The sequence below is a fragment of the Mercenaria mercenaria genome, chromosome 19 (assembly GCF_021730395.1).
Source record: "Mercenaria mercenaria strain notata chromosome 19, MADL_Memer_1, whole genome shotgun sequence".
NCBI lineage: Eukaryota > Metazoa > Mollusca > Bivalvia > Venerida > Veneridae > Mercenaria > Mercenaria mercenaria.
Genome location: NC_069379.1, coordinates 7,983,577 through 8,008,552, shown reverse-complemented (window position 1 = coordinate 8,008,552; position 24,976 = coordinate 7,983,577). Strand labels below are relative to the sequence as shown.

Below are 24,976 nucleotides of genomic sequence, written 5' to 3'. Positions count from 1 at the left end.
AGGGGGGTATTGAAATGGCGTTGTCAGTCCGTCCGTCCGTCCGCAGCCATTTCTCAGTAACTACTTGGTAGAATTTCATGAAACTTGAAATAAACATGAACCAACATACTGCGATGATGCCCTTCAAGTTTTATTTTTGATTGGTCAATTTCCCTCAGAGTTATTGCCCTTGATTTAATGAAAAATGCACAAAAATATCCGTCCACAGCCATTTCTCAGTTACTAGCAGGTAGAATTTCATGAAACTTGAAATAAATATGAACAAATATACTTTGATGATGCCCGTCATTTTCTTTTTTTATTGGTCAATTTTTTCCATATAGTTATTGCCCTTTAATTGTTTAAAAATCCACAGATCTGTACATAACAAACCAACCAATTGGAAGAATTTCATTAAACTTCTTTCATTCTTTTCCATGAACATTTATTATAAACATGTGATGTTGTGTACCTACACCTGGACGCCACCGTACCTTGGTCACACCCCCTCCCCTCCCCGCTCCCCCATTTTTTTTTTTTTTTTTTTCATTTTTAGTTTTCCATCAATATTTATAATCAACATGTAAACTTTTGTATCCTCCCCCGCCCCCCCCCACCCCCACACACCCCAAAAAAAACATTCATTTTGTGTTAATTTGATTTTGACTAATGAAATTATTTGCTTCTTGGTAACATTCTTAACTTTTTGCTGGATATATTTTTTTGCCGTTCCTCATCACTGACCCTTTCGGCGGGGGATACCAATTCATCGAATTTGCTTGTTTTAATGCATTTTTACTATATATCTTAATTATTACTAAATGGATTTGATTCAGACTTTATGTAGTTGTTCCACTTCATCACATACAGCATATGGCACAAGGTGCATAACTCTTGCAACAAAATATTTCATGAATTTTGCATAGAACTTAACTTATTTAGTGTTTTGATACACTGTATCTTTATCTCTCTTATTACTTAATATTTTTGACACAGACTCAAGATATTATAGTGCAATATCTTCCTCCACCATTGGAGTCATAAAACACTCCAGTGACAGGGCCAGCTTCCTCAGATGTGCTGTTTCACTATCCAGCATCGAAATAGTCAAGCGCTTTGTCTCCTGTGACAGCTCTTGTTATAATATAGTATTCAATCTACAGTATGTATACTTAGTGTGCTTATGTAACCATATAGTCTTACATTAATAAATAAAAATAATCACTTTCCACTAATATTATATATACAGTAGTCTTAGTTACAAATCTCATGCTTGCTTTTTATATGCCTGAAGGGACGTATTTTGTTATAACCCGGTGTCTGTCCGTCTGTCTGTTTGCAATTTTGTGTCCGCTCTGTAAGTCCTTAACCCCTTGAAGGATTTCAAACAAACTTGGCACAAATGTTCACCACATCAAGATGATGTGCAGAGCCTGTCAAGGTCAAGGTCACACTTAGCGGTCAAAGGTAATATGAATTTGTTTCATGTTTATATTGCTCTGCATTGTGGTTCTCTTGTTTTTGTTTGGCAGATCCCTTTTTTGTTCACTTTCAAAATTTTTTTGGAATGACTTCCCTTTTTGGTTACTATAAATAGCTTATTTTGTAATTTTTTTTATAATTGGGCGTAGGGAAAAACGAAGACCACTTTTCTGTGGTACAACATGGATGGTATCTCCAATTTTGGGGGGTATTTTTACATATCTGTACCTGGTAAGGATTTTTTTTGTGGACTTAAGAGAATTCTTTTTTTAATTTCTTCACTTTGTTCTTCCTGTCCTTTGGGTTTCAATTTTCAAGTTCTTTAAATTTTGCCTCCTTCCTCTGATATAACCCTTCGGGCATATATTGCCCCGCTTGGCAGATGGAACATTATTATAATATGCATGACTATTAACCTTCTATAGTAGCTAGTTAATTGTTTCCTTATTTCAGGAAATTCTTCGTCTAAGACTTGAAAATAGGTTTCTAAGAGACGAACTTGACAAATACAGGGAACTCAATATTAAATTTAAAACCCACAGACGAGAGTTCAAAAAATTCAAAGAACAATTTGAAAAGGAAATGAAAGATCATTAAAAAAACTGTTCTTTTGAAAAATTTTATGAAGTATATCAGATTTAACTTTTCAAAAGTTTATAAATATTGAATATGGAGCCCATTACTAATGAAAGTGTTTTTTTAATGGTGAAAGACTTTGGTAAAAAAATGACAGTTAATAATATTGTTAAACAGGTAAAACAAGCTAATATGCCTTTGCCAACAGAGCAAGCTATTGAAAAGAAAATAAGTAGTGTTGTTTCAAAGTATAAACAGTTAAATAAATCTAAAAGCAGAAGTAACTATGAACAGCAACTGAAGACATTAAATGAAACTGATTTTTTGATACCAAAATGTTCACCTGTAGCACCAAAGAAAATGAAAGTTCAAACAGACAATTCAAAATTTATGTGTCAAGCCTTAAATATTGCCACAACATCTGCCATGACCGAGTTAAATTCTTCTAGAGAAGAATGTGACAAACTTATAAAGTCAAATAAACATTTATCTTCTCAACTCAGAAATGTCCGGAGACAAAATGTTACACTGAGATCAAATTTACGTTCTGTAAAATGTCAACAAAAAAGTATCGAAAATTTGAAAAGAAAATTGAAGGAACAAACACATGAAAATAAACTTCTACGGTTGAAAGTTTCATACGCAGAGAAGAAGGTTTCAAAGTTGAAGAACCATCTGGATATGACTAATAATAAAACTTGTGCTCTTGAAAATGATGTGAAAATTTTACAGGAAACTGTTGAAAGTCTACGAAATGATCTTCAAGAAAAAATGTCTATTGAAAGAGACTTGATTAAGGAAAATGAATGGCTTTCTACTCTTATAGATGATAATAGTTTATTATATACATTTGATAATGATAAAAGGTCTTACACCACAGACATTCAGAAATGTATATATCAGCTGTTAGACCATAATGTCAGTGTCAGAAAAATTTCATTTGTAATTGAAACTGTCTTAAAATTAGTAAAGAAAGTGCCTTCTAAATTACCTTGTAAAACAACTATTCTTAATATGAGTCTTCAGAGACTTGCTCTATCTCAAGTACATATTGCAGAAGTGTTCTCAGCAGAAGAAAACATTTGTCTATTAACAGATGAAACCAGCAAGAAAGGAAGTAAGTACATGGGATATGAAACTTGTGACAGTAATGGAAAGTTTTGGGTTTTAGGTTTAAGAGACATCAGCACTAAGTCTGCTAGGGACACACTGAATGTATTTCAAGAAATACTTTCAGATATTGACTCAATAAGTGGCAGTGAAAATGACAAATCTAGTCTTATACTTAGGCACATAGTTGCAACAATGTCCGATCGGGCTTCAACTGAGATAAAATTCAACACCTTATTAGATGAATTTCGTTTAGGAATTTTACCGTTACTTCATGATACAGAAGGTAACCTTATTGATGAGCAAGGAAAAACAATTTCTCCCCTTTTAAATTTCTTCTGCGGGTTGCATAGTTTAGTGCACATAGCCGAATGCAGTAACAAGGCTCTGATTGAAGCTGAAAATGCATTATTTGGTGATAAAGATTTACCTAAAGCAGACCCATTTTTTAATAATTCTCAAGAAAGTTGTGCAACACGATTAACAAGAACAGCATCGAAGGCTTTTGCAGCTGGTGCAGACGAAAAATCTGGGTGTTATTCAACATTTTCTATTTTTGTAAAACCTTTCCTGAAAGAAAAAGGCTTGAAAAGTATTCCACTGACCCAGTTTAGAGGTTCCCGTTTTAACATTTTATTTGCAAATGCTGCAAGTGTATTTTTCCTACGTAAACAGATGTTGCAGTTTTTGCAACAAAGTGGAGCAGAAAACAGGCTTCTGAAGTCTGTGCTGAATGACTTGAAAATGCCAGAAATTTTAGCAGGGATAAAATGTTTAGGACTTATAAGTGTTTTCCTAACATGTCCACTTTGGCGCACTATTGAAGACAAAAATATTAATATTTTGGACATGAACACTACATATCTTGAATTTTTGACAGTTGTTGAAGAAGCAGCCGAGAACCCCAGAAATTTCATGGAAGGACATAATGTTTTTGGTGAGAACACAGTATATATTTGTAGAGATCACATAACTGAAGAACTTCTGAAACCATCTGAAGTTGATGATATTTGTGAGCTATGTCTGAAAATTATATTGCCAGCTATAAGTATGGTATGTAAACATTTATTTGCAGCCGATTTACCAGGTGGAATTCATGCAAATATGGACATTCAAAATAATGAACTTCGTGACAGATATAAATGTGTCCCAAAAAGTAGTGTTTTTGCAGAAAGTGTATTTGGACAATTAGATTATATACTGAATCAGAAACCAAATGTAACTACCATTGCCGTTGAATCGTACCTTATGTTTGCTCAAAACAAGACATCTGAATGGTTGAATTTAAAAAGTACTACTGATCAAACATCTTTAATAACTCAAGCAAGGAAAGAAGGAAGAAATATATTAAAGAAATTTCATGAAAGAAAGCTACAAATAGCTGAAGAAAGGCGCCAGCTACTGAATGAAAAGATCAGAAAAAAGGAAGAACAAGAACTCAGAAAGCAAGCTGAAAAAGAGACATTCACTAGTGAAATAATTGAGTTTGGCCTGTGGCAAAGTGAGATTGAAGTTGACAATCAAATAAGATCATACACTTCTAAATCTCATAAAATTAGGGCAATTAAAGCTCAACTTAGATTTAGGCAGCATGTTCTTCAACAGAAAACTGAAGATAGTTCTGTTTATGCACTGTCAAAGTTGATTAATGGCAAGCGTGTGCAGTTAACAGTGCAAGAATTGTGTGATAATGTTAAAAAACTTGTAGCAGCAGCATTGAATCTCGCGACCCAGGGTAACTTGACAGGGGCTACACATATTCTTTGTGGGAAGAGAGTCTCACATAAATTTCTAGATGACGATGGAGAGCAGTGGTATAATGGCAAGGTGATATCTCAGGTAGCCTCAAAGTTGCATAAGTTTTTACAATAATTTCAGATAATGTTCAATTATTTACAACTTTTCCCCAATGCAGTTGAAATTAACAAATCATTTAACTGCAGTTGAAATTAACAAATCATTTAAACAAATAGTAATAATAATTTATGTGAAAGGCACTAAAACGATGCTATGGTTTATTATTAGTCAACATACACATAAGTTAGTACAAGATGCTTAATAATAATATCTTAAATAATTAGTATTATTACTATTACATGAGTCATGACTCATTTTATAAATAACTGGTCCATAATTTGTGCTTTATGACCAGTTTATATTCAGCAGTAAAGTGTGCTAGGCTAAACTCAACATTTTAAGAATTATGAACATTTTTCTCTGATATCATGTAATAAAACACTTCTTGAATAGCTAACTGGTCAATACCTCGGGCAACAGTTTTGACTACTGTGTCTAGCCATTCACTAAGTATTTTATGTTAATTTAAATGTATATTTTCTATGGTATATATTTATGTATTTAGTATCTATAACAAAAAAGTAACTCACAGGGAAAATATTTCGATTTTTTTTTAAACTACTACAATATCAACTACTTTAACAACAGAAATCATATTTTTCAGGTACCTGGTTATCCGGAATGGTATAATGTTGTGTATGACAGGGAGGAAGGCATTATCTACACATTCAAATTAGAGAAAGATTATGAAGATGGAGACCTAAGAATTGTAGTTTAAGTATGTGTAGTAACATTTTTTTGTCTTTGTTGTCTGGGTTCATCGGAAGTGGCAGAATGAAACCCAGATAGTGGATATACTAAAATTGACGTAACTTTTTACCTAGTAACAGTAGAGCTATAAGGTTTACATATCTGATTTTGTCTTTAAATCAGCTTTCCAATGGTATATAACATGTTATATTTCATTCAGTTTTTGATTTTTCATGTGACCACCCTACATTAGGTCTATACTTATTGTGTGCCTAACATATATTTCCAGGTACTCCCAGTGTTAAAATTGCTACAATGCATTTACATTTTGAATTTCGAAATGTTGCAGAAATTGCAAAATGAAAGTGAAAATAGAGCTGACAAAGTGACAAAATATTCCTATATTACAGAAATATGTAAGTTGACCGTATTTCAATACTGGGAGTACCTAGATAAATATGTTACAGACATACAAATCATATTTAAAGTAAAAATATTTTGAAAAAGAAGTTTGATATTTTCTACAAAATAGAACTGTGACGACGGAAGTACATGTAATTTTAGACAAAATACTTCTCAAAGAGGCTTAGCTCTGTATAATGCACACTTTTGGTGAACCTTAATGCTAAATATTACTGTCAATACGCACAACAAAAATATCATTTGCAGACATTTAAATGAACATTCAGAAACGTGTAAGCATTCAGTTAGTTATTTTCTGTGCGCAGATTCACAGATAAATTCTGAAAATGTGGATTGTGACATAAGAAAATACGGGCTATGTATGAGAATGGAGTTATTAACTAAACTTTCGTAAATCATGAATTATTACTATTTTTCTATGCTCCTCGAAGGGCGAGCATAGTTGCCACTCTGTCTTTCCGTCCGTCCGTCACTCTGGAGTATAACTTTCATATAAATTTTAGAGCCAATTAAGACGAAGAGCATTGTCAACGAACCATAAGTCTACCTTACCTAGCTTTCGAATTATCTCCCTTTATTATACAAAATAAGGTTCACGGAAAGTTTAGTGCCAAAGAACCATAACTCTGCCTAGTTTTTGAATCATCTCTCTTTTATACAATTAAGGCTTGTTCGGAGCATTACTTCCATATAGTATTATCGGCATTTCATTGACACTTGACAAAACTGATAAATGCCATTGATGGGAGTTGCGATGTCAAAGAACCATGCCTCTACCTTACCAACTTTTTGAATTATCTCCCTCAAGCACATGCATCGGGGAGCCTCATTCGGTTTTACCCATTCCTTGTTGCGACTGAAATACGGTTAAAATGTAGTTAAACACAAAACAAGCACTACCAAATTATCATCAGTGTACATATAATGTAACGTGACGTTACATTATAATGATGAGTCGATGAGCGATACTAGTTTGTATTTTTATAATTAAATACTGTTGGTAAGGAATGTGAAGTCATTTTATTTATTTGATTTATAGACTTCCATCTTGTGCCGAATCTTTTCATCCTTTCATTGTCAAGTTATTATTATCATTTAGATAAAGTATTAGTGTATTACACATCTGCGAACAAATAAATCTGTATAGAATCTAAAACCTGTAACATGACTTGCTCCATGTCCCACACGCGGAATCTTTTTAGCATACCAATAAACGGACCGTCTCCTGGCGGCGGGTAATTATGACATCATTGCCAATAAAGTTATGTTAATATATAGTTTATACCTATTGTGCTGTAAGTAACAAGGTGTCAACACATTTTGTATTATTTCATCACTTATAGTTTTAAGGTGAATTTTTGTCTTTAATAACTTTTTTTTTTGTTTCCATACAAAAGCTGTCATTTGCAGTATTTTTCTTTAGAAAATATTGTATTTATAAAAACAATGTATCTGACAAATTCTTTTTTTTTTTTTTGCCTTTTTTGCCATATCAGTTCGTGGTTTTCAACTTGAACATGAAATGAATGGCAATTTTACTGGAATGTTAGGAATAAATTTCGTGATATCACTCAACCATGCAATCCACGGATATTAGTGACCTACGAATATTAGTGATTTCACAGTATAATTTATTACTTTTTGCTGAATAACTGTTATTAATTAATTATTTGTCCGAGAACCCAAGTAATTAATTGTAATTTAATTGAGAAGATTTGACAGAATAATTGTAATTGATTTGTTATTTTATAAAATAATTAGACACAAGCCTTGTTGGTTGCTACGGCAACAGAGCTAAAGTTAGCACTTTTTTATTTTCCATTTTTTTGCATGTTTTGACTTCACTACTTTCACTTCTCTACGGTTGATGGCAGAACAATTTTATAATTGACACCAATAACAGTAATGTTCCTGGGAAGACAGTTTTCATCACAGCTTACAAAAGTTGAACTATTGTCAGTGTTAAAATGGATTCCACTCACTTTGTTTTGCATGCGAAAAAGATGTTAAAATATATCATTGCCATGGCAAGCAAAATAATGTGAGAATGTAAAATGAACTTTATGATCTTATATCATTATTCTATGTTTCAAAGGTTTAAGCACTATTTAGCGGAGAGAAAATCAAAAAAAGAAACTGCACATATTTTTCACATAAACATATTGGCAGTGGCACCACCTTAAACAGCTATAAGGGAGGCTTCTCATATACGTGAGAAAACCAAAAAAAACAGATTTTGTTTAAAGAAATTTTTTTAGCACCCCTTGCTTTGTTTTTTTTGTAGTTTAAAGCTTAATTTAACAAGGCAGTCTAAAACACAGCTAAATCCCCCGCCACTGCTATGGATAGTGAAAGGGTAAACCTTTGAGTTTAGCTGTGATCTTGACCTTGAACTGACATGGCTGACTCATGAATTCTGCACAATGTCTTGATGAGGTGATCATTTGACCAATGTTTCATGAAAATCCTTCAAGGAATTTAGGAGATACAGAGCTGAAACCTTTGACCTTCAGTTGCGGCCTTGACCTTGAGTTATCATAGCTGACTTATGAGTTATTGATGAGGTGATCATTTGATCCAAGTTTGATGACAATCCTTTAAGGGGTTAAGGAGATACAGGGTGGAAACCAAATGGAAGGCTCAAACCTTCGACCCTTAGTTGTGACCTTGACCTTTAGCTGGCATGGTTGACTCATAATTTCTGCACATCGTTCTGATGAGGTCATCATTTGACCTAAGTTTTATAAAATACCTTCAAGGGGTTTAGGAGATATAGAGCGGACACGAAATGGAAGGCTTTCAGCTGTGACCTTGACCTTGAGCCGACATGGCTGACTCATAAGTTCTGCACATTGCCTTGATGAGTTGATTGTTTGACCAAAGTTTGATGAAAATCCTTCAAGGGGTTTTGGAGATATAGAGCGGACACAAAATGGAAGGCTCAAACATTTGACCCTAAGTTGTGACCTTGACCTTGAGCCGGCATGACTGACTCATAGATTCTGCATATCGTCTTGATGAGGTGATCATTTGACCCAAGTTTTATAAAATTCCTTCAAGGGGTTTAAGAGATATAGAGCGGACACAAAATGGAAGGCTCAAACTTTTGACCTTGAGTTGTGACCTTGACCTTGAGCCGGCATGGCTGACTCATGGATTCTGCACATCGTCATGATGAGGTAATTATTTGACCCAAGTTTTATAAAATTCCTTCAAGAGGTTTAGGAGATACAGAGCGGACACAAAATGGCAGGCTCAAACGTTTGATCTTTAGTTGTGACCTTGACCTTGAACCGACAAGGCTGACTCATGGGTTCTGCACATTATCTTGATGACGTAATCATTTGACCCAAGTTTCATGAAAATCCTTTAAGGACGGAAGGACGGCCGGAAGGACGGAAGGACGGCCGGAAGGACGGACGGAAGGACGGACGCATACTATTCCTATAATCCTTTCGCCACGGCGGGGGATTAATAAAAACTGTCGATAGTAACACTGACATAGATGTTTTTTTATTTTTCAAGGATTGGGAGCCGTCTGCCCATATAAATCCTACTAACGCATTTAGTCTCCAAGGTAAATAATGTGTAATTGTTTTGGAAATGCTCATTCAAAAGAGTTTTTATTTTATCTGTCGAATATCAGAAAGAAGCAATTTTCTTAAAATATCAAATTTATGTCATTCATATGAGAAATGGTTTCCTATTATGCCAAATTGTAGCGAGTACTACCTTAAAATCAAATTAAACCTCATACTTAATAATTGAATAAAAATCGATTATATAATCTTCTCTTGTTTATTACGATCAACTCTATACATAGTTGTCTCTCTTCTACCGTCTAAGTCAATGAAGATCATTTCTAGAGATACAAATGTAGGTGCAGACCAATATACTTCCGCTATCTCCGCTTATTACATTTACGGGAGATGCTGATCATAAATATCAGGACTGTAGATACTGAAAAACGTGGGAGTAGAGACTTGATTTTATACCAATTTTAAGTAGCGGTAAAAATACAGTCATCTTTAAAATTATTTCGACCAGGTTACATACAGTGTAACAGCATGGTTTGGTTCGGTTTTACAATAACATACAATACAGAAAGTCATATGATGATACGCATTTGAATTACACAAAATGATTATATATCCCTTTGATGGTTAAAAAATATCAGAGATTATATTACTCTCAACACTATTAACAATTTCTCGGATATATGCGTTTTATGACGTGTACCCCTTACGTTTGACCCTGTGGCATAATCATTGTGACATCGAATTTCAAGAAGCGTTTTATATCATTAATACATATAGTTAAGACAGTGATGTTCTAAGCAGGAAAATGAGACTATAATCAATATGGAAGTAGTATGTTAGTCTCTTAGCTTTCTCACCCTTACAGTCTAGTGTCTGCCAAATTTTGTACTTTGCACCACAAAATGTTTTTTATAACTGTCATTGCATGAAAATTACTCCCAAGACGCTTAACTAAATTTATGCATTTTAAATAAAGAGATATATTCTATTTTCGTTTTGGCCACAAACGTTTAATACTAAGCTTTAAACTTACTTGTACGATTAGGTCCGGGTGAACTCCGAAGCGTGTAGCCCTATCAGCCGTTTTGTAAGCTCATTAGTCAATCGTATAGTGGATTTTATTTAGTACATAAAACATGAGGTACAAAGTTCTTTAGATATGATGTATTCATTCCAAAGCCCGAAATTATCCTGAATTAATTAATACATTAAATCTCTCTATATATATGCACATTTAAAATGAATATTCTATCTTAAATTAACTTATCCATAGTTCAGAAATAGTTTTTCAAGTAAAATAAATAAAGTAATAATATTTTTGAATCGTAAATGCCAAAACTGAGAGACACCCTTCATTTTACATCTCTGTGCGAAAGCGGAGGCGCTCTGCAGCAAAACTACTGCTTAGCTAAGGTGCTCTCCCCATCCTACCTCTAAGCCCGTCCAAGAAACTGGGGTTATATAGCAAAACCGTAAAGGATGATGTGTCAACTGCTGATCATTTATCATGCCGTGGAATTAATACATAATACATTCTAATAAGGTATATTTAAGGAAAACTATCCAGTAACATTTTATAATTATGCTAAATATCCGCACGCCGAACAGATACCACTGTGGCACTTCTCATAGTTTATTTAAAATTGCTGACGCTTAAAGTAGCGTCGCCCTTACTATAGTAAACAACTTTAAAGAAGATAAATTATGTAAAATTTAGAAAATAGTTAAAATCAATCAAAACACTTCTTATTAATGACCATAACGATACAGTCATAGTATTATAAGCGGGTGCGTTTTTTCTGATTAACTATATACCGACTGGTTTATTACGTATGTTTAAACATGCTAGTGATTGAATAATTAAACAGATGTGATTTGTTTATTTTCTTTATTTTGTCGGAGTTAAAGTCGCACCAATTATAGGTAATATGGCGACTTTTCAGCTTTGATAGTTTAGGAAAACCCTAGGAGCCCCTCTGTGCATTATTTCACTAGTTGGCACCTGAGTAGTACAACCGATCTTTCGTAATGGTTTCCTCATGTCAAGAATTCAACGCCCCGAGTGAGGTTGAATCCCGTATCGATGTTTGTGATTTCCTTGTACACACAAAACTAACATCTTATTTCCGTGTACACACAAAACTAACATCTGATCCAGTTTTCCACACTAATGTCTGAATTTTATAATGGTTGAGTTACGTAATTCTAACCCTCAAGGTATTTCTTATTCATGTGCGTTTTTTCAATGTTATGCAGACAGGTGCACGTTTTCATATCATATATTTATATAACATTTATATGTTAAGTAATATTAATTAAAAGGAAAAAGATTATCAGCCTTGCATCGAAAATATACACTTGGTGTTTAGCGGACTAATATTGAGCTTCTAATGTTACCCCGAACCCGTGTATATTGCTCGATATAATACCCCAGTCGCAAATACGGCGCGGATAGCTACGTCTAGCTACGGACAAAAACGTAGTAATCCGTATCGATCCGTACCTGAGCCGTACCTCAGAGTAGTCATTTGTATCAATCCATACCAAAAACGTGGTCAAAACGTATTCAAAACTTATTACAAACTTGCAAGTTTCTCCAACTTTTGAACATGCTCAAAAGTTTGAGCGGACCGTAGCCATTTGAGCTTGACTTTAGTCCAACTTGGCTGAAACTTATTCATCCGTAGTTGAACGTACTTAAACGTAGTTATCCGTGCTGTTACGTACCTCGCCGTAGCCGAACGTAGTCATCCGAGACCGCTCGTACGTAAGCATAGTTCAACGTAGTTTACCGCAGACCCATCCGTACGCTGGGCAGGTTGCAAGGTGCAGTAAAAAGTAATTCAACGTAGTACCTCATATCTATCCGTACTTATTCACGTCCTGTATTGTTTTGTTTGTTTCCTGTTTCTCACCATTTTCCCGTACTAAGACATACTGCTCCGTAGTTATACACCCATCGACTAATACTATCCGCACCGTACCTCAACGCACGGACATATCCGTATGTGTGAATGCAGCTTAAAACATAACTTCTTAATATCTTGTATACGTGACATACACATTTCATTATTGTAAATTGGCTATGTTACTTACTGTTAATAACTAGCTTATGAGATTAAGAGTTATGTGGTTAATACTAGATAGGAAATTGTAAAATAATAATGGACACAACAATACTTAATAGTAGTACGTTATTTACACTTTCACGAAATCGTGCAATTAAATGCCACAATTGTTTAGCTACGGATTGCACAGCTGAAATAAACAATTTAATTGTAGGAAGTTAACCTTAATTCTAACACGACAAGCAAATAACCCACATACATGTAGAGCACCTTTTTCGGGTTATTCTGCAATAAACCACTCGCGTGCAATAAAGTCATCCGATCCAGGCGCGTAGCATGGCCTTACAAAGTAGTTACCATATTTTCTAACACTGTTGATACTAGTATGTCGTGTTAGAAACGAACTAATAGGTTCCAAAGTGTGATTTATTGTGGAATAACCTGAGTTGTTCGTTCTTATGCGAACCAATATATCACTCAGGCCAACAACCTTTGATATATATATATATATATACTTACGCATAAGAACCAAACACTGCAGTTATTCTACGATAAACCACGTTTAGAAACTTATCATTTCTTAAATAATGTTCAGTAACGGTGGTAAAGGATCTCGAGAAGTATTTCAATTCAATAAAGCTTTCTTTAACAGTAAACGAACAAACCTCAGTTGAATGGTATGTTGGCTGCTTAGAATCAAGAAGTCTAGTACGTTCGTCGGTTTGTCCTACTTGTTGACTGCTTGCCTGTATCTCAGACTTACTGCCTTCAAGTGCATTATCACTTGACTTATGGACTTTTGTTTTCGTTTTAATCTGCAAATATTAGACTCACGACATCAGTGTTATATTGTAACATTGATATGTTCAGCATAATAGATAGTTACTGACTCATACAAAAATATCTATGAAAGAGAAATCCCGATTGTACTGACCAATTTATTTACCTTTCTTGAATTGCCTATTTACCATTTGATTGTTGGGGACATTTCGTCTTGGCCTGATAACTGATACAGCAAAATATGCTATGGATTACGTTGCTTCATTTATTTTTTACGAGAAGAGGTTATTATGGATGAAATAGGACGTAGATGCCAGATGCCAGTCTGCGCAAATATATTTCTCCAGTTAATCCAGTAAAAAAAGTTTTATGCAAGTATTCAAACTAATACCTTACGAGGGGTGTTCCAATAATAATGTCATTTGCCTTTGTTTTGCTAAACTACAAGTGTTTTCGTCATTTTAAATTTCTCTGGCCCTCAAAATACTCTCCACCTGCCTGAATACACCGTTTGAGTAGCTCAATCCAACTTTGAAAGCAGAATTCATTCTCTTTAATGGGAATACCCATTAGGTACTGATAAACTGCAGACCCAAGGGCATTTCGCGACTTGTATCTCTTTCCAGACAGTTGGAATTTGAGTTTTGGAAACAAGAAAACGTCACAAGGGGCCAGGTCTGGTGAAAATGGAGGATGCGGAAGGACAATAACTTTTTCTGATGCCAAAAACTCGGTCACAAGTCCAGCCTTATGAGCGGGGGCATTATCATGCAAAAGTCGGACGTACACGAGTCCTGTGCTTGGGCGGCGGCGTTTGTAGCAGGACTTTAATTTTTTCAGAACAACATTTTTGTAGAACTTTGCTGTTACCGTCTGCCTTTTGGTACCGGGATTTGCATTACTGGTCCCTTATTATCAAAAAAAGTCACATACAAAACTTTCTTTACCGTGCGCTGTCGCTTGGCAATACTTGGACGTTTTGCATTTTTAGTGACCCAAATTCTGTTTGAACGTTTCCGCTTTGGCTCAGAATAGTATACCCATGTCTCTTCACCAGTAACGAGGTTGTCGAAAGCTTTTTTGTTATATTCGGGATACATTTTGAGAAGCTATTTAGCATTTGCAACATGCTAACCTGCTCTCTTCTGTTCGTCTGTTAGCAAATGGGGTATCCATCTTGCATTTATTTTCCTGAGGGGAAGATGTTTCTTTAAAATACCATGAACTCGTGCTAAAGAAATGTTCGTCAACCGTGCTAAATCCCTCACGGTATATCGGGCATCTTTTTTCAACATATTACTGATTTTTTGTATGTTGCTTTTCGTCGTTGTTGTTGCAGGACGACCTGGACGAGCAGCATCTTTGACTTGCTGCTGACCGGTTTTAAATTTGGCAACCCACCTACAAATAGATCTGTGAGACATTTGACCCTCCCCATAAATGTCGCACACCTCACGATGAATATCCATAAGCTTTATGCCCAGTAATGACCGACCTTTTATATAGGCCCTAATTTCAAGCACATTTGTAGCTTTTCTACCAGTCATTTCATGTATAGTGTAATGAATACGCTATAAAGCAATGTACACTGTATCAATGTTAGTGAAATTGTGTGCGAGATTTTTACCTGTGTAATGCTTCAGTGATTATTCTATCGACCCTTTGTGGTTTAGAGTACATAGCGCACGATATTCACGAAATAATGCACAAATGACATTATTATTGGAACACCCCATGTAATCTATACGATAATAGAAAGGTTCGTTAAAATTACGACAGCAATTAAAATATCTTAAAAGGTAAATGGAATAAAGGAGAATACCGAAAATGGTGTGCATTCCAGATTACGGTTATTAAACTTGCATCAATTTAATAGGCTACTTTTCCAGCTTGCAATGGTAGTGACAGTGATTATAGAAAACGAAGTATTTTCATGCACAATGGTACAAAAATCTACCATTCGCTAGACAGTTGTAAATGTTATATGCATGGGGAATTGTACACTTTGAAAGTGGTTTTAACTCAGAGACTTAATCCATTCAGCCAATGAGGCTCAAGTTTAGTACCTGACTCGTATATCATATGAACGCCAGAATGTTTTGGATACCTTAACTATCATTTTACTATAATGTTACCATTCGGAGACAAATTTATAAAACTTATCTGAGGAGTTGATATAAAACAATTGTAGAATGTCATTTATGCTGTGCTACTTTCATAACGTGTCAATGTCGGACATGCATGCGTTAAATTTTAACCGTATTCCACATCCAAATTGTTGCATCATGACCTGGTTATATCAGAAAGTTAATAGCACCAACAGTTTTGTCATTATGCAATATGGTCGACATGCAGCTCAGACACATATACAAAAATGGTGTTAAGTTATCTCAAAGGATAGAAACTATCTTTATTACCATGATTACGAACTATTCCATTACAAAGATAACCGTCTTTTTGACGACAATTAGCCTCTGCTTTGTTTCTCTTAGTAAATACTTTACTTACTTTTTCCTTTTTTGTTTTTCGTTCTTTCATTTCTTCTTTCTCTTCTTTCTCCTGGTATTAAAAATATGTACATGTATTTTGTACATAGTTTATCTATAACAATTATAGCCAGGGGTCACAAATATTACCATACATTAATAACAATGGAAGAACGTCCATTTGTATCAACAATAATTCAGGCCGTTTGCTTTGAATACTTTAAAGGAACATGTTTCAATAATTTGAAATAAAGATGAAGAATGCATTTACAAAAGATGTGTTGTCTATAGTCATGTACTTATCTTTACTGCATTAGTCATGCAAATTTAATTTTGTTGTCGTTTCGAAAAAAAATATCTATACTTTAAATCATAACTCCAATATCTATTCTATAAATAATATTTGCTATCTTTTTGACAACGTCAAGGAGCCAACGCCCCTGTGATATAATATTTTATTCTTAACATTTTTAATCATCCAAACAAAGATTTGCATATTGTGTTTAAAGAAAAAGAAACTCTCCTATAAAATCGAACCCTCCACAACTGCCAGGCATCTTAATCCAAAATAAACATGTCTGGTCCGGTCTGATAATGGTCCATAAAACCTCTATAGACTTGACATGTAGTTCGTTTATGACTTCGTTTAAACTGCTGATTCTTTTAGTAAGCAAATATCCTTTTATATAGATAAATTTTATGTTTCTAGAGTGTAAGATGTAAAACATTGTTATTCCTTCCATTATAGCTGTAAAAAGTAGAGGAATTATTTCAAGGAAATAAGTCAAAAAGATTGAAACATGCATTTAGAACTTTAATAAAATTTAATACGACATTTTTTTAGTTGCCATGAAAACAAGATGGCCGCATTATTTATCAAATATTTAAATGTTCATCGCTATCTCAGTAAAAAAGACTGGAACAGTTTCACATTTAAAACAGTAATGCAATCAAACATGTTTGTAAGTTTGTTTCCTCATCAGTTGTAGCACTATCGACCAATGTCCACTTTCAGTGCCTAAACCTCATTGTGCAAGTATATAACACGCCATCCGAGCGAATTTCACCCGCGGTTGTCTACGCCATACATTAGTCATGTGACTAATAAAGTCGCAAAAAGTTGAAATTGTACTATAATTATGAAATCGTGAATTTGAGAAATCGTAAATTATTGAAGTGGAATCATGAAATTGTGGAGTTTTATGGTGAAATCGTGAACTGGAAATCGTTACATCCTGAATTAGTGAAGTCGAAATATTGAAATCGATAAATCGTGAAGATTGTCGGGAATTCATGAAATCGTGAAATTGTGAATTTATGAAGTGGAAATCGTACATTCAGGAAGCAGAAATCATGAATTCGTGAATTCATGAAGTGGAAAACGTGAAAACTCGAAGAAGAAAGCGTTAAATAATGAAGTGGAAATGTCAACACGTATCTTTCGTAAATAGTCCCTTTTTTACTTTATAATTAATTAGGTCATAATTTGGTTCGATATTTCTTGTTTTTGTTCTTAGAATTTGAAAAAGGGGTATGCTTTAATAATTCTTGTATTTGTTTTCAAAATTTACCAGAAATCGATACCTGTCAACTGTATTTGTGTTTTCAAAATTAACCAGAAAGGGAAATGAATCATAATGAATGGCATTTTGTCTGACATCATTCAACCTGCACCGCTTATTCATGTGGAGAGGTTGATAATTACTTACTGAGAACAGGCGAAGTCTATTACAGAATCAATGAATATGGATTATGTTACCTTCCCAATGTTTTTATTTTACATACATGTAATTTGTTTTTTTTTTAATATAATCATCACACAATACATATAATTACAGATCTAACTGAATGCTACAGAAAACAATGCCAATTACTTTTATTAGGTTCTCAAAATTATCATTTACTGTATCTGATGAAGTTTTGTAGTTGCAACAAAATATAAAAGAGTCAACAATAATTAAAAAAGAATGGAAAAATAAAGATTTAAATTTTGTTTTGTCATCTCTTTTTGTTTCGTCTCTCAAGCTACACTTAATCATGTTTTTTAAACTGTCAAAAGAATATGAATAATTATATTTAAGGTTAAATACCCTACCCAGTAACATTATACTGACACCGGGCTGACAAGTCCTAGGACTACCGTCTTGAGTGCCAAGTGAGGAAGCTTCTAGTACCATTTATTACGTCTTTTGTATAACGCCACCGGGCATCGAACCTATAACCGGTTCCGCTGGTGTGTGACTTTCTACGGGTTTTGCAAAATGCCAATTTTTGTAACATAGCACATGTTGCACAAACCTATGTGCAAGGGAAATCTGATACACATTTTTTCTATTCGTCATTAAAAATGCTTAAGTACCTAAATGCAGATCAAGAATATAAAAACAAACTTTAAAGCGCTAAACATTTTTGTTCGGATATTTTTTGCGGGGCTTAGATTATCCAAGCCTGCTAAAATTCTCGAGTCATATATAACATCAAATATCAGGATACTATGATAATAACTAATATTGTATTTCATAAATAAAAGAAATTTACTTATTAGATGAATAAATATGTTCTGTAATTTAAGTTATATGTGTATTGTCAAACTTACCATGGTAAAATTTTGCCATGGCAGAATCTTGCCATTGCAAAGTTGCCATGGCAGAAACTTGCCATGGCAGAATCTTGCCATGGCAAAATTGCCAGTTTTTGCCATGGCAAAATAAAAAAAAACTGAGTTATCGATATGAAACAACATATTTCTACCAAAACATTCGTTTGGAAATAGTTAAAATCACTTTTTAAGAAAAATATAAAAAAAATTGGCAAAATCATGAATTTTCTTGCCATGGCAAAAGACCGATTTGCCATGGCAAAACCGCTTTTGCCATGGCAAATGTAATTTTCTCGTACTGATTAACAAAAAACTAGTAATGATATCATATCAAAACATACTAACTTTAAAATAGGTGGATTAATGTAACAATTTAAGGCAATTTTCGTTTTTGTAAAGCGCGTATAAATATGGGCTGAATTTGCCAAATACCGGCGTGGCAAAGGGAAACCGGCGGCTATTATATATTTATAAAACATGTATACGCATATTTTGCCATTAAGCATGATTTTAGCTACTGATACTGATTCTGTTACCGACCCATTGTTACATAAATAAGCACCATTAGAGAACTGCGCCCTAAAGTCCCCAACCAACATCTCCCCAACCATACACCTCCAAGAATAAATCTTTGGTTATATATACCTTAATAACAAAGTGGCAGATCACAGCGTTGACTATCAGAACAATTCCAACAAAGGCAAGGTTTGTTAGCATCCACACATCAAGCTGTGTAAGAACTGATACTGGTGGCAGTTTGTTGTATATCGCAGCCCACTGCATTATGAGCTGCGTTAAGACGCCAGTGATTATAATGATGCGGGCCTCAACATTGTCGTCGAGAAGGAAGGAAGTAAATGATACTATTACCAATATAACTGGAGGTGCAACATACATAACTTGAAATGATTCCGTAGGTCGTTTGAAGATAATTTTTGCGACAAGCGTTGAAAAGTTCCCAACTGAAACAAAGCATGTAACATTATTATAAGTATTGCCTTATATTTTGTGCCCTGTCATCTGTATTGACACAGAGATAACAATATTTTGAGAAGTTTTATTCTACATGTTCTGTGCATAAATTAACCCTTAGCCTGCTAAATTTCTAAAATGGCCTGATCCGTCGTACAATTTGCACAATATCATTTATTATTCGAAGGGATGTTCACTGAAAGTTTACTTACTGAATAGCGAACAATAACCTGACTACACGGATGTGCAGGCTGATCTTGGTCTGCACCGGTCGCAAATGCAGAAACTCTTACCCAGAAATCGCAAAGTATCAAACTTTAAGAATTTTTGCATTATGTATTGTTATCTAAAAATGACTTTATGTAAATGTATTTTTGCATGTATAACTTATTACGTACTCGTTCTATGTGGAGGTAAAAAAAGAATTCTATTCTATTTTTTATTCAGAACATTTTTTTTAACCGAAAATAATAAACCACTGAACATATATAATAAAATCCGCATTAACTCATTTTCATAACAGTTGAAAAAAAATGTACCATTGCATTTAGTTTAAACATATTTTATCCCCAGTTATACATATACAAATTAAATACATACATCATTGTAAGTAGGAAAGGGTAAGAATAAAAGACACATAATTTATAGTGCAGTGAACTTCTATGGATGTTAAAAAAAGCTTGCATATCTTTTACAGATAAATTCCATCTTTTTGCCCGCTACACATAGCTAAAAGTACAACTTACCAGATTTATGTTTTACATGTGCATTTTAAGCGTGTACAATGAAATAGCACAAGCTGTCGTATTCTGAATTTCAATAACTCGGGAGTTTAAAACAGTACGAAATTTAGAAATGAAATGCTACTCGTATATGTGCACTTACAATAGCGCAGAAACGTACATTTGCACATTGCATTTTCATTTCCTATCAGAATATGATGTCAATGAGTCCATTATTTTTGACCATTTAGTTGCACTAGCACTTTTTCCGACCTTCTCAGTTAATATTGCGCATATTCCCTGCTGACGGTCACAATGTGTCATTTTCAGCATTTCATTCTGTCGAAAAAAATTGCAAATAATTTGAACGTTGACATACTTTTAATGTCTTTATTCTTTATAGAAAATATGCCAGTGTACAAACAAGATCGAATTTTACACTGTTAATATTTTAAGGATACCAGCACTGTATTATTCGACATTATGTTTAGGAAAGGGGCATTTATTTTAGATTAAAACATTTTATCTCGAGTCCATATAATCTCCTGCGCATGACAAATTATAACTTCCCTTAAATAATGCACAAACGGAAACAAAGGATCGCCTCCATCATCAAAAGCTAGAAAGCCGCCATATGACTAAAATTTTGTCAGTGTGACGTCATTCTCAACATCCGTCTGTTTCATTTTTGTAGCTCCACACTGGGAAAATGCTACATGCTTGCCTCAGTATGATGATTTTTGTGATTACAACCTTTTTCTAACCACCACAGATAAATGTTACATTTATCCTACAGATAGAGGACCTTTGTTTGGTCGCGAGAATCGATCTCAATGAGTAACGCATAAAGTATTTTCAAAATATACGACGAAGTTATGATCTGGACAAAGAATTAGCCGGACAGATGGACGGACGGACGCACGCACGCACGCACGCTTGCATCCACTTACACATGAATATTTCCCTGTATCTATATGACATGAAAAATTTTGTAATTTAAGTCACATATCGTATCACTGTTGGACTCACTGATGAACCGAGTAATATAAGGTGAGGGTCGGGTCAGGTAAGTTAGGATAGAGTAGTATTATTTCGTTGGGGACAGACAAATATATCATAACTTTTCATTACTTTCATCATTTTTTATTTCAAATTTGATTATTAATAATACAATCGCGTTTCGTTATTCCGGAAGGTCAAACTTGATACGACGTTTCTTTTTCTTTTAATATCTTTTGTGTATGGGGGGAAGGGGGTGGTGATGTTCAGATAGGCGAAAAACTGAATGCTACAGCGGCTATTTTTTATATATTACAATTTATTTTTTAGCAATTCCATTTTTATCATTTTGGAAGCGGGTTACGTTTATAATAGTATAGTAATGAAACTGCGGAAGGCCGTGCTAATTTTTAAATGCCAAAATGTCGTGCTCTTCAGATAATATTTCTTGCACACGAGATAAGTTTTCCAGAGCACGAGATAAAATGTCGTGACCACGAGATAAGAAGCCGTGCGCGCGAAATAATTTAATCTTCAAAAAATAGATGAATGTCCTAAACGTACCACCGTAGTATTAACATCTGCTTGAAAAAGATTTTAATCACAAATGTACGCCTACGTCTGAATTTTAGTCATCATTGTAATAATAAGCTAATAAGCGTGAACTGAAACTGAAATGATCAAAACTACGACATCTCTAATCATCAACAAAATAAAGCACGAGCTCCTACTTAAGTTACTAGCAAAGGTAAAAGTACATGTATCAAATCTTAACATCTATATACCAATACCTATCACTGCAAAGTATTATAATTTAAAGGAAGACAAGTAATTGTCAAACACTACTACATTTTAGAAAACAAAAAGATGCGGTAAAATCTTCCTGTAAGACATTGTTTTTATCACTACACTTGATTAAATCTGTTATGTCACATGTTTGTGTGATCTCACTGTAGTCATGAGACTCTTCTTTTGTTTGTTTGTCTTGGTTTTGTCAACAGTGTTTCATTTATACAACGTCGGGCAGTTGACCTTTTCAGCTTCCCTGGATTCTGTACCAGTACAAACATGTTCCCCGCTAAGTAACTGCCAACTTCCCCTAATGAATCCGAGCTCACAAACCCGAGATCCGCAGATCTGCGCTCTCACTACCAAGCGAATCGGGCGGGCTCGAGATCCTTCTTTAACGTTCATCAGCTTTTACATTCTCTAGTAAAAAAATGAAAAAAGGGTAAATTTATAAATGACTTTGATTGCCTACATGACAGCACATTTTTGCCAGATTAAACAAGATCTGGAAAAAAATTGTTATAAAATTTATTCATGAAATATATTTATTATTAAACAATTAAGAATTGAGAAAAATGAAGTATATTTATAATAGTCATGCATTTTTAAGCATACAGAATATACTTACGAAACGTTGTATCTAAAAACGCACTTTGACGTCACTTTTTGTTCGTCGGACAGGGGACAAAATCAATGATTGAAAAAATACTAGATGGTAAAAGTTCTCAATATTTTTATCAAACATAATTTTATCTTGAATATATAAAATTTTGGCAAAAAACTTTCGAGCAGTTTTCCTGGTAATTTAACGAGTGTGCGATTTTTTCAATAAAACTTAAATTTTGAGAATGTCGTTTTTCTTCATTTTTACCATCGTTTTGACAACAGAAGTGTCAAATACTATCCAGCCCCGTAGACCTTAGTGTAACACACATAAATATGTAAGTTTCGTAAGTTTTAATGCCGTAAATTGAAAAATGAACAAATGATAGATAATAAACCGACTTTGTATCGCTTGTTAACGTGGCGCCAAAACAGACGTGCATGGTAGTGTTTGCGACGTCATAGCTAAAATGTTTCACTTATAAGCAAGAAAACAGCTACACATTCATGCCGGGGATACCTTCTACATTAACATCAAAATCATATGCGGGTTGTAAATAAATTACAAAGTGCTATTCCACCTTAAAGGTAGTTTATGAACCCTGAAAAGAATATTTTGAATGAAAGGATTTTTCCATATTTCGGTTATAAATACAACTGACTGAAAAGTAGTATCCAAAACAATAGTCTATGATGATATGCATCATTTATCAAAACTAATGCTCCACTGGAAGCTCTTTCTGAGCGTTTATTTATAAAGTTATACATTAAACATTTTTAAGATATTCTCAAAATCAATAGGGTGCCATCTACTCTGCATGAGTAATCGTCCTACATGTATGAAGTTCCAACATTTTCTGGATTAATTGGTACTCAAGTTATTGATCGGAAATTGTTTTCCAAGTTCATGCCCTTGTGACCTTGAACTTTGACGGAGTGACCCCAAAAACAATAACGGCAGCCCTACACAAAAACAAATACTCCAGCAGCCCTACCAATCGATGAAGTTAGAAGGTTTTAGGTCAAATGGTTCTCCAGTTATTGATCGGAAATGAAGTGTACGGACGGAAGGTCGGACAGAGCAACAGCAATATGTCAGCCCCAGAGGGAGTGGGGGAGAAATAATTACGTGTTGAATTGTTAAATGAATTGCTTGTTCCATTATTAGTATGTTGTGGGTGTGGCTTGTAATTAGGGATGTTTTACAATGCAGCTGGAGCTTTTTCTATACAGTTGTTGGTTTTTACTGTGTAACAAAGGTTGGCTGAATTTTATTGAACAGTTACAGAATCTGTTTGAGTGAAAGCATCATTGTGCTGTTTTGTTAGATTTGTACAGATTAAGTCATTGATAAATAGGTAAGTTTTCTAAGAGTGTTGGATACGTGAAGTTGGCATTGGCAATTCGTCTAACTTCTTGAATTCCAATAGTCTGTATGAATTTGATTTGAAGAGCCTCCTTTTCAATTTTTCATGTCTTACAATCACTATACTTGGCTGAATGTAGCTCGCTGCAATTACTACTAAGCAATGGACGACTGTAAGGGTCATGTTCATGACAAGGACATCTCGGCCGCTCTTTGGGCAGGTGTAATCACCTTTGCAGTTTTTCTTGTTGTGCGTGAAATTAAAGCAATAGTAGCATTGAAGAGGATTTGAATATATGTTATGATTTTTATAATGTGATATCCAACTTTTATCACTGAAGGGAGGAAAGATATGCCAAAATTAAGAATGATAGTATTTCTGTTGATTTCTTTTCCTTATCTTTAAATTTTGATGCGTCTAGCAACAGTGGCCTGTTATTCAGTGACGTCATGCCCCAGCAAAATCAGGTCAGCGGATGGGATGTCCCCCGCCCAACCCACTCCGCCCCGCACACAACACACACACACACACGCGCGCACATGCATACGCACCCCCCCCCCCAACCACCCACACACACACACACAACCTCCTTGAAAAATTCAGAAATCGATGAGCAGTGTAGTTATATGACAGGTTGAGAAAGATGTTACACTTAGTAAATTGTAAACATGTTCTGCTTTTTCAACTTCAGCTAGCAAATCCACTTACCACCTATACTTTGAAGAGGTTTTTTCAATTACAAATGGAAATAGTCTTTTCATTTGAAACAATTCATCTGTAGATTGAACTAATAGAAATCTCGGAAATACCATATTTGATGTGTATTGTCGGTGAGAAGGATACTCACCTTCCGTGCCGTCTGAGTCTGTATCGGAAAATGTCCGTTTGTTTTTAGTTTGATTTTCCAATTTCAATTATTTAGATTCGTCACTCGT

General features: G+C 34.5%; 1 protein-coding gene across 1 annotated transcript in view; it reads right to left on the bottom strand.

The window, feature by feature from the left end:
* LOC123543078 (ligand-gated ion channel 50-like) overlaps positions 1-19,560 on the bottom strand; it is a 41,332-nt gene extending 21,772 nt beyond the window's left edge. Inside the window, exons 1-3 of the mRNA XM_053531525.1 lie at positions 19,235-19,560; positions 16,013-16,063; positions 13,390-13,539 (exon numbers count right to left, since the gene is read on the bottom strand). Coding sequence (XP_053387500.1) covers positions 13,390-13,539; positions 16,013-16,063; positions 19,235-19,486 — 453 coding nt within the window. The 5' untranslated portion in view covers positions 19,487-19,560. The remainder of the gene's footprint in view (positions 1-13,389; positions 13,540-16,012; positions 16,064-19,234) is intronic.
* Positions 19,561-24,976: the final 5,416 nt, after the last annotated feature.